This window comes from Balaenoptera musculus, chromosome 6, assembly GCF_009873245.2.
Source record: "Balaenoptera musculus isolate JJ_BM4_2016_0621 chromosome 6, mBalMus1.pri.v3, whole genome shotgun sequence".
NCBI lineage: Eukaryota > Metazoa > Chordata > Mammalia > Artiodactyla > Balaenopteridae > Balaenoptera > Balaenoptera musculus.
Genome location: NC_045790.1, coordinates 112,069,365 through 112,080,783, shown reverse-complemented (window position 1 = coordinate 112,080,783; position 11,419 = coordinate 112,069,365). Strand labels below are relative to the sequence as shown.

The 11,419-nt window shown below is 61.7% G+C and overlaps 1 protein-coding gene across 5 annotated transcripts in view; it reads right to left on the bottom strand.

Annotated features, from left to right (window-relative positions):
* Positions 1–635: 635 nt before the first annotated feature.
* NTNG2 (netrin G2) overlaps positions 636–11,419 on the bottom strand; it is a 75,148-nt gene continuing 64,364 nt past the window's right edge. For 3 of the 5 annotated variants that reach the window (XM_036854116.1, XM_036854117.1, XM_036854118.1), the window contains 4 exons: positions 5,747–5,848; positions 4,121–4,288; positions 2,581–2,715; positions 636–1,875 (listed from right to left, as the gene is read on the bottom strand). In XM_036854116.1, coding sequence (XP_036710011.1) covers positions 1,640–1,875; positions 2,581–2,715; positions 4,121–4,288; positions 5,747–5,848 — 641 coding nt within the window. In that variant the 3' untranslated portion in view covers positions 636–1,639. Of the gene's footprint in view, positions 1,876–2,580; positions 2,716–4,120; positions 4,289–5,746; positions 5,849–7,332; positions 7,408–11,419 lie in introns of all 5 variants that reach the window. The other 2 variants (XM_036854120.1, XM_036854119.1) reach the window with 2 other exon arrangements.

Below are 11,419 nucleotides of genomic sequence, written 5' to 3'. Positions count from 1 at the left end.
GTGGGGGTGGGGGGAGGGGGCCGGGGGGGGGGAGGGGATGGCCATAGGAGCAACAAGGGACCAGAACCTGATCCGTGGACTGGGAATCTTCCGGGGCTGCTGGGAAATAAGCAGATGGGCAGGGAAATCTGGATCTTCTTGAGAGACAGCAGGGAAATCCAACTCCCAAGGGCCAGAGAGACCCACGGGCACCCCAGAAGCACAGGGCTAAGCTGATGCACCCCTTTCTTTGGAGCTCCCTTTCACAATTCCCACACTGCCCCTGGTCCCCTTGGCCATCCCCTTCCTGGTGCTCTGGAGGGAAAGAGGAAGGAGAGAGGAGAGGGTGGTCGGCTGTGGGTCTTTGCGTTGCCGCCTCCACCAGCCTGTGCCCACCTTGGCATGTGACCATCAGGGGGCTCTGGAAGGCGGTGGCAGCAGCAGACGCTGGGCCTGAGGCTGGGGTCCAGCAGGCCTGATAGGACACCCCCATCCTGGTTTATAAACAGGAGCATCAGAGTCGAGCCCTGGTAGACGGCTCTGCCAGTCGCTTGCCTTGCACTTTCAGCAAGGGTATCAATGTCTACCACATGCTTTTAAATTTGAGGACAACCAAGGCAAAGTGCCAATAAGCTCTGGATATTTTCTTTTGCCGGGGGGCGGGGGGAAGGAGGGAGGTAACCTCCCAAGTTTGGGGACATCGTAGGTCACTGCAGGGCCAGGCCTGGCCACATGGTGAGAGAGCTGCACTGGCTATGCCTGTCTGTCATTCACAGAAAGGCCTGGGGAAGGGACGGCCTTGAGCGTGAAATTGCTTCTTTAAGGCTATTTTGTGGGCTCCCCTTTAACTCCCACACTTGCTGGGTAAAAAAGAACAGAAAGAAAACAGGCCCTGGAGGCAGCAGTGAGCAGATTCTTTACTGTCAGATTATACACCATCAACCACCCCCGTGGTGTCCAGAGTCCCCGCTCTTTTCCCTCCTTATAGGGGCGGTTAATACAAACAAAAATAGTTCTCTACAAAAGGAAGTTTCCAGCCCTCCCAACCCTCCTTCCTAACTCCCTTCCCCCAGACAGCGAGCTCCTTGGTCACCAGGCCTCTGGAAAGGCCTGGGGTCTGGTGGGTTGTAAGGGAAAACAAAGAATAGAAAAGAGAATCAAGTCATTGACTAGAGGTGGAGGCAACTGGATTTTCGGGTCCGCTGGCTGATGGTGAGCCAGGGACAGGCGCAGGGGGTGTCTGCAACAGTCGTGTGTGTGGTGGGGGGAGAGGGAGGCAGGAGGCAGGACCTGGGGCTGTTGGGATGAGCAGCGCTTCTCCCACCCCCCTGTCTCACCGCCCGCAAAAAAAAAAAAAAAAAAAAAAAAGGAAAGGGGCGGTGGGTAATATAAAAGAAAAACTAAGACCGAAATCGCGGGCCGCTGGGGCCGCGACCACACAGCTGCGGCGCCGGGGCGGGGGCAGGTGCCACTTCGAGGGGGACGGGGGTGGGGGGAGGACTCTGCTGAGTAGCACCTGGGAGCAGCTCGGGCCGCACCCTTCTGGCCGCCGGGCCTCCGACGCCGGCCCCCGGGCTCCCGGCTCGCCGGGCGCGGGGCGTAGGGCTCGGCGGGGCGCACGGTCCGGCCTCCCCCCCTGGCCGGGGGTCCTCCGCGGGGCTCAGCAGTCCAGGCAGGTGGCCAGCCGCAGCAGCAGCAGGCAGCCGAGCAGCGTGGCGGGGCACGGGGCGGCCCCGGGCGCGCGGTCGCAGTCCAGGCCGCCGTCGGCGGCGGCGGGGTCGCAGCGGGGCTGCTCGCAGCGCACGCCGGTGTAGCCGCGCGGGCAGGCGCAGCGCTGGTTCTGCACGCAGGTGCCGCCGTTCTGACACAGCAGCTGGTCGTCGTCGCACACGTTGGCTGCGGGGCGGAGGGGCGGTTAACTCGGGTGGCGGCCCGGTCCAGCCCTCCCTCCCCCCGCCCCTCGCTGGAGCTTCAGCCCCTGGGACCTGTGAACGCTGGGGGCGCGGCCTGGACCAGCGGGTGTTGGAGGCTCAGGGCGCACGTGGCCCGAAGCGTCCCGGCGGGGATGGTACCAAGGGCCGGGCGAGACCGGGCCCTTGCCTCCCTCCCGCCGCTGCCCGGCTCTCCCGGCCCCGGCCCCGGCACTGGCCTTGGTGCGGTTCTTCAGACGCACCTGCTCTCCCGTCCAGAGCTTAGCACGTGCTGCTCCACGTGCCTGGGGCGCCCTTCCACCCTCCTCCCGTGGCTAACGTCGGGTATCCATCCGCCAGCCCCTCACTTCCTCGGACCGCCTCCCTCCCCCACTCCCCGCAAATCCGCCCGCCTCCAGCCAACTAACTGCAGCCAACCCCAGGCTCCACTTTGGCCTCCAAGCCCCTTCCCGCTACCGACTCTACACCGGCTCGCCTCAGGCCCCGCCCACCACCCGGACCTGCCTTGGGCAACACCAGGCCCCGCCCACCTACCGGGCCCCCGCCCCGGAAGCGCCAGGTCCCGCCCCTGGGACCCACCCACCGACCCGGACCTGACCTGGGCGGCCTCGAGGCCCCGCCCCGGGCGCCGCAGCACGCGGCCCCGCGCAGGGGGACGGCGCGCACTCACGGTAGCAGCCCTGGCGCCAGTAGTGCGTGGGGAGGCAGTCGTCGCACTTGGGCCCCGTCGCGCCCTCGCGGCACTCGCAGAAGCCGGTCTCGTTGCACCGGTCGTGCACGGAGCCGATCTGGTTGCAGTTACACTCTAGACGGACACGCGCACGGCGAGCGATCAGGGGCGACGTGTGGGCGCCGTCCGCACGGGCCCACCCCGCCCACCCCGGCAACCCTCCCAGCCGGATCTCCGCACCCGCCGCTGGACGGCGGGGTGGGGACGCCTGGGGCGTCCAGATCTCGAGGGGACAGTTTTCATTTTCTCACATCCACTAGGCCCCTTCCCCTCTCTGGCCCTGGCGCTGTGTGGCCCGGACCATCCCATTCCCGTCCCTGGGCCTGCGTCTCCGCTTCTGTAACCGGGACGGGCGCTGATCCCTCCTGGCTCCGAAGAGCTGTGACTGACAGGTGGGAGGAGCCTCAGCAGAGGCCACCGGGCATCTGTCCTGGGGGCCGGGGGTGTGTGTGCGGAGGGGGCAGGGCGTAGTCGGCCTCCGAAGCTCCTCTCCAGGGCGGGTGGAGCAGCCCCAGAGGCCTCCAGCTCGCCCTGCTCCGTGGGAGGAGCCAAATGCCCCCACTCTGGGAGTCCTTGTCGCCTAGTGCCGGGCCCGGGGGTGGGGGGCCGAGGTAGACAGGCAAGGCAAAAGGAGGCTCTGGGGGAGGAGGCACGCCTCTAATCGGATCCAGAGGCCCTGCCCTGTCCCTGCTGCTGGCTGGTGTGACATGGGCAGCGCAGTTCCGTTGGGATCACTTTAGAGTTGTGATGAAATTATCTGAAGGCCGTTGCCATAATTCAGGCTGACAGCTGCAGCTTTGCGGGCAGCCCCTCCTGTGCGCAGCCGGGGCTGGCCTGCTGGGCGGGGGATGGGCAATGGGTTCCCAAGGGCGCTGGGCGTCCGAGGGCTGAGAACTGGCCTCTACTGGAGACCGTCTTCCAGACTAGTGGGTGTTGGTTGTGGGCCACATGTTCGGTCTTTTGGGATGGCCTGCCTCTGCCTGGGCCCAGGGCCCCTGTAGATTTCCTTCTTTACCCCAAAAGCCAGTCCTGGAGCAGAGCTTAAAGAAAGCCAACCGTCTGCCCACTGGGGATGGAGGGCATATAAAGCGTGAGAAAAAAATTCGTTTGAAGAAAAGCTTCAGTCCCCCCAAAACGGTTGAAAACCCTTGATCTGATCCACCTCCCTATTTTACAAACAGGGAAACAGCCCCAGAGAGGGGAAGACAATTGCCCAAAGGCACACAGCCAGGCAAGTCCTAGAACCCGTCTTTGACTGGAACTAGTGGCTCTGAAATGCCAGTGCCTGCAGGGAGAACCACATGGGGAGGTTATTAATAGAGCGGATTCTGGAGGCGTCTGTCTCTAGAGTGGGCCCTGGAATTGGCATTTCCCCGGCCTCCCCCGGGGATTCCGATGCAGGGGTGTCGCTGCTCTTCCCCCGTGCACCCTGGTCCGCACACTCGCGTGCGGGGCCCCTGCCTCCCAGCCGAGGGCTCACCAATGCACACGTTCTCGTCGTCCAGCTCCGCGGAGCCGTTGCGGTAGTAGCCCAGGCGGCAGTGCTGGCAGTGTTGGCCTCGTGTGTTGTGCTTGCAGCTGACGCAGGTCACCACGTTCAGGAAGTCGATGTAGCTGCAGCGATTCGAGTGGCCATAGCACTCGCAGTCTGGGCCGGCCAAACGCGAGAAACACCAAGGGTCAGAGAACAGACGGAGAGTGTGCCTTCTGGCTGCCCCCTCCCTGGTGGCATTCCCGAACACTGAGGCCAGGGGTAGGACCTGGCACAGGAAGGTGCCCTGGGTCTCCAACACTTCTGTACCATGTGGGGAGAGATGGGCCTGCTAGCTTCGGCCCGAACGAGAACCCGTGTAGGCCCAGCTCACAGATTACCACCTGGCCCCATGGGCAGGGCACCAGGGAGGGCCAGTGGGCAGCATCCGCTAAAAGCCTGGCCGGGTACCAGGGCGACTTGCTTTCTGGAGGGAGGCCCTCGTGATGCTGGGGTGGTTAGACATGATTCATGCAGGAAAGATGGGTCATGCCGCCAGACCGTGAGCTCAGGGAGGGCGGTGCCTGGGTTCATGGCGTTCACCACGGTACCCCAGTGATTCAATGAAGGGTAGACGCATGCATGAACGCTGGAGAGGATGGAAAGGGCCAGGAGCTTCCTCCCCATGCTGCTTTGGAAGATGATTGGAAGGAAAACACCCACCTGCAGGACCCTTTCTTATTAGCCCGAGCTGTTCTGCAAATCTCATTGGCATCAGAGGGCCTGCTCTGGCACGACCCTGAGAGTGAGTGCTGCCTTAAGGTTTGTGCCCCGAGCATCTCACCTTGACTCCTCCTAGCCCTGGCCCAGCTTCTGACTCTCACTGGAGGCACCTGGGACCACCTGGGGCAAGGCCCCCGGGGTTTGGAGGTGGCTCCCATGACATCACCAAGGGGCGGGGTTTGGTGAGGAGGGTCACCTTCCCTGCCACAGAGGGGGACATCCCTTGCTGTCCCTCCTAAGAGGCTCAACACCCCCTTGAACAAGAAAGGATGCCAGCTCCCCTCTGTGAGACACCATCTGTGTATCTCTAGAGGACACAACCCCCATTTTGTGATGTGAGAAGGAGGGACTGACCAGGTGTCAGGGTCAAGGGCATGGGAGACCTTGGAGAAATGAGCCTTTGAGATGTGCCCAGGAGGAGATGGTGAGCATTCCCACACCATGGCCTCTTGGACCCGTCCCCTTCACCTTGTCCCTCCAGGGACAGTGAGAAGGTGAGGCATCCTCCAGATGTCCCAAGGAGTACTGTCAGTGACCCCTGTGTCCCAGATCTTGCTTCAGCCAAGACGAGCCGCTGGGCCACACCTCCCAGGGAAGCCAGGACAGGCTATTCCTGGTAGCTCCTCTGCCTGCCCCGTGCTTGCCCACTGTACTTCTGACTCATACCTGCTCCCAGCTCCCTTGGGGAGGGAGGACTGGAGGCGAGAGAGGCTCCGATTCACCTTGACCCAGCTACTCGGGGAGGGGGCATCGGTCCATGTACTGCATTGTTTTGTTTTGTTTTTTCCAGTGTAGGTTGGGGGGGAGAGGGGCCGGAGGAGGGGCTGATCAGCCCCGGGGCCTTCCTCTTACCTTCGAATTCTTCAATAGGCATCACTTGAGGAGATTTGGGCCTGAGCTGGAAAAGTCTGGAGGCCTTGGCAGGGGCGGGGGCAGCAGCGGAGGTGCCCGCAGCTTGGAGAGATGAGAAAGAAGCTCTTTCATCAGCTGTGGTCCAGCTGCCCAGGGTGGGCTGTCCTGGTCGAGGTAAAGCTCAGCACAGGCTCCCAAGGTGCCCTGGGCAAGCTCTGAGCAGCTTTGTCACCTGCTCAGAGACGACATAGCACAACCAGGAGCACACAGAACCAGGCCTGCCTTTGGTCCCTCCTTGGACACCATCTACACATCCAGCTGGATTCATCCTTCCAAGTTATTCTCTATCTCCAACATCCCTCATATTGTGCTAAATACTTTGCTGAAGCTGGACAGTTTTTTGACTGGTTGGAAACACTGCTTTGCACACCCTTGTACTTTCGCTCTCCGCTCTCCTCTCCAAACTCCCGTGAGCGTCAAGTCCAGCGTCTGTAGCTGGTATTCAAGATTTGGCCACCTCCCTTCCTTTCTGAAGAAAGCTCCCTGCTCCAGCCAGAGTGAGTCCTTTACCGTCCAGGGACTCCCCTTGGGCAGGTGCCGTCCAGCCATGAGCACAGGCTGCCCTGCCTTCCACTGCCCAGAATCCCAGCCCCGTATTTGCGGGGGAGCATGCCATGGTCTCCTCGGCTTCCGCCTGGGAGGCTGTCGTGCCCCAGTGGGTCCAGGGCCGGGAAGTGGTTGCTCCAGCCTGCTCTCCATCACCGGGGAGGACGCCCTGACTCAGAGGCCGGCCAGGTTGCTGGCAACTGCAGACCCTCACCGTTGTGGGTCCGGCTCCGGAACTGCTTGCCAGCAGGGGGCGCGCAAAGCCCTGCTCACCACTCACAGCTGGCGCCGGAGGGGAACTGGAGGTGTGGGCTGGGCTGCTGCCTAAGCCAGGCATTAGGGCTTAACTTCCAGGGAACCGTGAGCCGGGACCGGGGACAGCGTCCCATCTTGGAGACTCAGGCAGGCCCTGTGTGCCTCCTGGGTGTGTCCACGACGGCTACAAAGGAGCCTGTGGGCCCCCACGTGTTTCTTCCCACTGCGGTGGGAGAATGAGGCTCTGGGCTTGGTCTCAGTGCCTTCCACGACCCCTCCCTGCATCTCGCTTGGTCAGACCGCTGCTTCCTGCCATCCCACCGCCAAGCCTCTGCCCAGCTGGTCCTGCCGCCTGGAAGGCTACCTTCCCCCTTCATCTACTCACAGCCAACCCCCTGCAGGAAGCCCTCTCTGACTCTGAGCTCCACCTCGGCCCAGGGGGTCCTGTGAGCACGATGGTGGGAGAGAGAGGGTTACTGTTATCAGGACAGGGTCTCCACTTGCCTCGGAAGCCCTTGGGGCTTAGGGTTAGGGTTAGAGTGTAGGACTGAAAGGGGTCGGGTGTGGTGGTATCACTAAGTAGGTGAGAGTTGGGGGTAGGGGCAGGCAGAGCTCCAAGGCCCCTCCCCTCGACGCCCTTGGGCCCCTTGCCACCCTGCGTCCCCGCCCCGTGCCCCTGCTCCCTCCACTACAGAGTCTCAGAAGGAGCTCCCCGCTCCCCATACCTTCTGCACTGGAGGACACCTGGGGCCAGGGGGCGCTCGCCCAGAGGGGGGCAGCGGTAGATGGCCTGATCCACTCTTAGGGGAAAGAAGAGGAGAAACCAAGTTATGCAAGGGGCTGGGGCTGGGCGTATCCTGGGGACCTACTGAGGCATCACCGCATACAGGCCCCTTACAAGAAGCAGTACTATAAGAAGCGGCTCTGCCTACACTGGCCAAATAGAACTGGGTTCAAATCTACAGGAGAGGCAGCGTCTACACTACGGCAGCCTATGAAGGGCGCACGGACACCGGATGGAAGGGCGCCCCATGCCCGAGAATCTGCGTACTTTGGGCAGTCCTTTCTTCGGCGGGACACCTGATTCTTGAATCTCCCTCCCTGTGTGGCCCCCGTCACCGGGGCCACACTGAAGGCTAGAGTTAGATCAAGTCCCATGTATCTGGGCCCAGACCTCTCTGCGCTAAAGTCTCTGGCTAATGGCTGTAAAGCGGGCGTGTGTTCTGGCCAAGACATCAAATGTGTCCAGAAGGTCCTCTTCCTGTCCAACCCCAATCTGGGGACTGGAGCATCCTCCCTGACCCCTAGATTGGGCCCATTTTCACCAGGGACCCCAACGTGAGTCAGCTCCCAAATGTCACCGTGCCCATCTCCAAGACTAACCAGACACACAGCAGGGGACGCAGGTAGGGCTGGCAAGGCAAGGAATCATTCTGTGCCGAATTTCAAAGGACAAACCCAGAGGGACAAGGGAGAAATCAGATTTTTTCCGCTTCTTAAAGGGATTACGCACGATGCCGGTTGGTGGGGAAAGAAAAAGAAAATCTACCAGCTAAGTAGTGTGGGAGGCTTTACAGCTGGGAGCCAAGAGCCTCTGGACATGAAATTGACATTTATGGGATGTTCAATGAGAAGAGAATGCGGGTGCCCAAATTGGCAAGGGCTTAATTAGGACCACGATAAACCCGCCCTGAAGGCATTGTGCTTTGCAGCCTCTCTCCCACCACCCTCGGCGGCCAAGCTGGGGAGAGGGTTAGTGGTCTTGAACAGCCTTTCTGCCGGCAGCCCCTGCCCTCTGGACAGCTTGACACTGGCAGAAGGGAGAAACATCTGGGCCAGGGGTTCAAGGGCCCAGGTGGACTTGGGCCAGAGAGCCTGACGCACTTCTTGGGAGGTACCTGGAGAGAATCAGGACCTTCAGGGGGGCCTGGGGGTGGAAAAACTGGGTTCTCCAGGGACACGCTCAGGTATGCGGGAGGAGCCGTCTCACGATGGCCCGTGTCACTTGCCAAGGCCAGATGCAGGCCCCGTCCGTTCCTTTGGAACTGGGGAGCTGTGCAAGCCAGGTCTTAAAGGCAGCACCACCTCACAGACCCCCGAGGCCTCGGGGCCGCGGCACGGGGTGGCTGAGTGGGCAGGAAACATCAGGAGTCAGTGAGCCCCGAGTTCAGGTCCTGCCTGTTACCTTGAGCAACTGCTTCTTTTTTCTTTTTTTAAAACAGCTTTATTAAGTATCATTTACATACCATAAAAATCCAGCTGCTTCTTCCTAAGCCTTCATATCCTCACCTATGGGACTAGGAAGATAACAGCCCCATCTCGTGGGGCTGTGAGCAAGGAATAGAGTACAAGCTCCTGGCCCAGGAGACGTCTGAGCTCCACTAGCTGCAGTGAGAGTCACGATTCGTGGGGTGGGGGGAATGGGCATCATGGGGGCCCAGGCATAGGCTTCAGTTGCTAAAGAGGACTGATGACCCCTAAGACTTGGGACACTCAGGTCACCGGCTGTCACACCGCAGCCGCCTTTTTCTCTTAATGCCTGCAGCCCGGCACTGGACTCAGGATGCAAAGTGGACCATGACCCCGCTGAATGCTGGTCCTGCCTGGAGGGCGGGGTACGTCCTTCTCACCACCTGGGTCCTGGGGACCCTCACGATTCAAACCTTCTCTCGTCCAGGCTCACCGCCCTGACTCGGATGCTTTCCTTAACTCCTAGCTTTGCAGTTTGCACCCTTCGTACCACGTCAGAAGCAGCTCCAAAAACGGGGTCCGGATTCCTCAATGTGTGTGTGTCTGGCCTCCCACCCAGACAGATCACCGTTTGCAGCCAGACACGGGACCTACCACGACTATTTTTGGTCCCGTCTGCCCATCACAAGCTCAGCAAAAAAAGCGCAAGTCTCAGGCGGCTGGACCAACTTGTGTCCGGAGCCCGGATTTCCAGAGTGACGCATGTCCTCCACCCCAAAGAGGATTCCTGGGCCAAGAAGCCATTCTGAAATCCTCGAATCTCCCGGCTAGACCCCTGCCCCCTGCAAATGTCTCCCGTGAAGAAGGGAAGGAGGTAGAAAGAAAGGAAGTGTGATGTGTCGCCCTCTGGTCCAGCGGAGGAGCTGGGCGAGGGGGACTCTTCCACGGCATTCACTGGCTGGGGGCTTGCGGAGCACCAACCCCCAACAGGCCGAAGCCGGAGTGTCGGGGATCCCTCCCCAGCTGACGGAGGGCTCTCTGCCCGTTGGAAATGCCACCCTTCCAAGGGTCCATGAGCATCAGAGAGAGGAAGGGGCACGGCACTGCCCAAGGAGTAAGGAGCCCCCTACCCCACCACCTCCTCCCTGCAGAGGGGGTGGGGCAGAGGCGGGGCACACTGCTGGGGACCAGGGACCTTGGCCACATCTTCCCGGCATCCTCTGGGAAGGATGAGTCCTTTCAGACTCCTGGCACTCGCAGCAGGCAGGAGCTGGTGGGATGCCCCAAGTGAGACCGGGTGAGACCAGGGGGCCACCCCAGCACCCCAAGCCTTGAACACACCCCTGGCCTGGCCCTGCCCCGAAGGGCCCAGCCGTCCAGAGTGTGAAAACGCCAGCTCAGAGGGTCCCTTCCGCCTTGCTGATCCGAGGAGACTACCTTCTTGACTAACCCTGCACTGTCCGTTCCCGGGGGTCAGCTGCTCGTGGGCAGGGGGCAGAGCCGGGGCTAGGATGGCTGGTGGGGGCGGGGCCTGGGCCGGCTCCCCTGGGCCCCCCTGCTAGGTCACCCCGCCTTTAAGCCAGGCTGAGCAGTGCCCTGGCGGGGGTGGGCAGGAGGAAGAGGATGCAGGACTTTCACGTGAGCCCTGGATGCCCTGGCTGGGCCCAGTGACAGGTGGGTCCAGACGGCCCGGAGGCCTCTTGGCACCATGCTCTTGCGGCTCTGGGATCTAGCATTCTCTACTCTAAAAGCCAAGCCCCTGCCCTCCCCAGGGCTGATGCTCCCACATCATCACACATCACAGAGAGAGGCAGGGACTCGGGCCAGAAGTGGGAAAGGGCAGGGCAGCTGGGGCTGTAGCTGGGCACCCACCTGTGGGCTGTGGGGTGCTGGGGGCCATGGGGGCCCAAGCAGTGGATGTGGAAGGGGCAGGAGTGGTGGGGTCCCCCCTCACGGCCACAGCGGCCACAGGGGCTTTGGGGACAGGGTCTTTCCGAGACCTGCTGATGCCTGGCAAGAGATGAGAAAAGCAAGAGAGGGTGGGGGAGTTGGTGGGTGTGGAGCAACGCAGAGAAGCAACTTAAGACCCCCCTGAGCGGACCAGCGTCCCCTCCAGGTCCAGCTTCTTCTGGCCCCCTCTCCGCCCACTGGTGTCCCACAGGGAGCAGCCCCGGGGCTGAGTGTGGCCCCAAAGAGCCCTGGCGGAGGGAGACGGCGCCCCTGGAAGCCTTTCTGAGACTTGGGGTTGGCACTGGCTGGCCGTTTGACAAGTTCTCTCCTGCTGAATCTGAGAACAGATGGCAATACCCACCTAGGGGGGCGGTGGCTTCAAGGATGAAATGAGATAGTACGAGTATCCTGCTTAGCCGATGCCTGGCACTGCGCGTGCTTGATGATGACTTCGTGATAGTTGGTCACCCCCTACCGCCCTCCCTCACCTTCCCTGTTGAGTTCTCGGGGCTCCCCTGACCCTCCTTCAGATGGTCTGGCTGCTCTGGGGCCTGAGCTGACCTGGACGCGTCGGGATCCGGGCTCACTTCCCTCAGCCTCCCCGTGGGCGAGCGGCTGCAGAGGTGATAGCTGCGGGCTGCCCGGAGGGAGGCCAAACCCCATGGTCAGACT